This window comes from Myotis davidii, unplaced genomic scaffold (assembly GCF_000327345.1).
Source record: "Myotis davidii unplaced genomic scaffold, ASM32734v1 scaffold586, whole genome shotgun sequence".
In the NCBI taxonomy this organism is placed as follows: domain Eukaryota; kingdom Metazoa; phylum Chordata; class Mammalia; order Chiroptera; family Vespertilionidae; genus Myotis; species Myotis davidii.
The window spans coordinates 152,436-154,817 of NW_006296809.1; the positions used below are offsets into that span (position 1 = coordinate 152,436).

At 63.7% G+C, this 2,382-nt stretch overlaps 1 protein-coding gene across 1 annotated transcript in view; it reads left to right on the forward strand.

The window, feature by feature from the left end:
* Window positions 1–2,382, forward strand: part of AGRN (agrin) — a 72,701-nt gene that overhangs the window by 37,873 nt on the left and 32,446 nt on the right. The window contains 3 exon segments of the mRNA XM_015569671.1: window positions 3–192; window positions 602–692; window positions 793–966. Coding sequence (XP_015425157.1) covers window positions 3–192; window positions 602–692; window positions 793–966 — 455 coding nt within the window.

The following is a 2,382-nucleotide window of genomic DNA, read 5'->3' on the forward strand; positions in this document are numbered from 1 at the left end:
AGCACCTGGGTGGCTGCAGCCGGGCTCAGCCTCCTGGGACCCCCCGTCTCCGTCCAGGCCCCATCTGTGCTGAGGAGAAGGACCCCTGTGACCCCAACCCCTGCCACGGGGCGGCCCCCTGCCGTGTGCTGCCCGGGGGCGAGGCCGCCTGCGAGTGCCCCCTGGGACGAGGGGGTGCTCTCTGCCAAACAGGTCGGAGGGACCCCGGGCCTCAGGGCTGGAGGGAGGTCAGGTCACACGTTTGGGTTTAGGGCAGTGATGGCGAACCTTCTGAGCTCGGCGTGTCAGCATTTTGAAAAACCCTAACTTAGCTCTGGTGCCGTGTCACATGTAGAAATTTTTTGATCTTTGCAACCATAGTAAAACAAAGATTCTATTTTTTATATTTATTTTATGTATTTAAATGCCATTTAACAAAGAAATATCAACCAAAAAATGAGTTTGCGTGTCACCTCTGACGCGTGTCACAGGTTCGCCGTCACTGGTTTAGGTTCTGCTCCGGGTTGGGGTTGGGGTTAGGCCAAGGCTCACAGGGTGGTGGGGGTGCAGGGACCCCAGAGCCAGGCCCAGGCCCCGGGTGACCTCCTCTCGTCCTCCACAGAACGGAGCGGCCCCGGGCCCTTCCTGGCTGACTTCCGCGGGGCCTCCTACCTGGAGATGAAAGGCCTGCACACCTTCGAGCGGGACCTCGGGTCAGTGGGGCGGGCGGGTGCGGGCAGCAGCCCCCCAGCCCTCGGCCAGCCCCTGAGGGTCAGCATGTCCTCCCTGACCGCACCCCGCCCCCGGCCCCAGGGAGAAGATGGCATCTGAGTGTGTGACCCTGGCCCAGCCCGTGTGTGGCTCTGACGGGAACACGTACGCCAGCGAGTGTGAGCTGCATGTCCACGCCTGCACACGCCAGATCAGCCTGCGTGTGGCCTCAGACATGCATTCTGCCCTTTACTCTTTTCCTTCTCTCTGCCTGGAGTATGGATACCATGTTGGAGGGGCGGCAGCCCAGCTTTTCAATTCTGAGGGTGGCCGGGGGCGGGGGGAGCACGGTGTGACCGCGGGAGGGACGTTAGGCTGCGGTGTCCACTCTGTCCCAGGCTCTGGTTCCGTCAGCCCATGCGGGGTGCGGGGGAGACACCAGGCAGACATGCAGGAGCCGGGGGCAGGGGGAGCATGGTGTGGCCGCGAGAGGGACGTTAGGCTGCGGTGTCCACGCTGTCCCAGGCTCTGGTTCCGTCAGCCCATGTGGGGTGCCGGGGGAGACACCAGGCAGACATGCAGGAGCCGGGGGCAGGCGTTGCTGTGGCAACAGCAGCTCAGCTCCCTGTGCTCCCCGCCCTCCATAGAATTGAGGGTGCTTCCTCCCACCCTACTTCCTGAGTCTGCTGGGCGGTGGTGGGGGACCCCCCCATCCCCATAACTTATTCATGCTAATTGGACCCAGTGAAATATTTATTAGGTCCAGACAGCTGTGGCCTTTAATGCCCCCCCCCCGGTGTGGTGGCCCCCACGCGACTCTCACTGAACTGTTTTCTCTCCCGTCTGTCCTGTGCCTCTGTCTGTCCGCTCTCTGTTCTCTGGCCTTGCTCTGCAACCCCCACCCCGCTCTCCGGATGTCAGAAATCCCGAAAGGTACTGGGCTCCCCGCTCGCTCATCTGCTAGTCTCTGCGCCTCCCTCCCTCCCTCCCTCCCTGGGCGGGTGCCTGAGGAGTCTGCCTGCCTCCTGCCCTCCGGACCGAGTTGCCTCCCCTGGGGCCTCCTCGCTGGGCTGCTGCAGAGGTTCCGTGACAGGACGTGTGCTGGGCACATGCAGCTCCCAGCTGCAACGTTAAGAACTGAGATGTTTACAGAAAAAATGATGGGTCTGCAGACCCCCCCATGCTGGGCCTTCCTGGGTGTGCGGGGGAGGACAGTACTGAAGTGGGGCGCAGAAGGACAGGTGGGAGAGGAGGAGGCATGTGGGTGCCCAAGGGGCCCTGGGGAGAGATGCTCACAGGCTGGGGAGGCCGTGGGGTGGGAGGACAGGAGAGCTAGCCACATAGAGCGAGGGCCTGGGGCAGCTGGCCTGGGGGGTGGAAAGAGGGTGGGCAGAGGGTGGACCACGTAGGGTGGTCCTGGGGTTGGGGGGAGCCTCCAGAGAAGCAGGAGAGATGTGGGAAGATGGGAGCCAGGGGCAGCGGGGCGGGCGCTGGGCCCTGGCCTAAGCCAGAGAGTGGAGCTGTGACCATCCTCGGGTCTCCCACCCCCTCCCCGAGCTGTGCCCTCAGGTGACCAGGAAAGACAGGGAGTGGTCTGGGAGGTGGGCGGTAGCACGGGTCAGGGGTGTGGGTGGGCCAGGGCGGGGAGGGGGGGTCACTCAGGTGAGGGCCTTTGTTCTGCTGGGGGAAGGC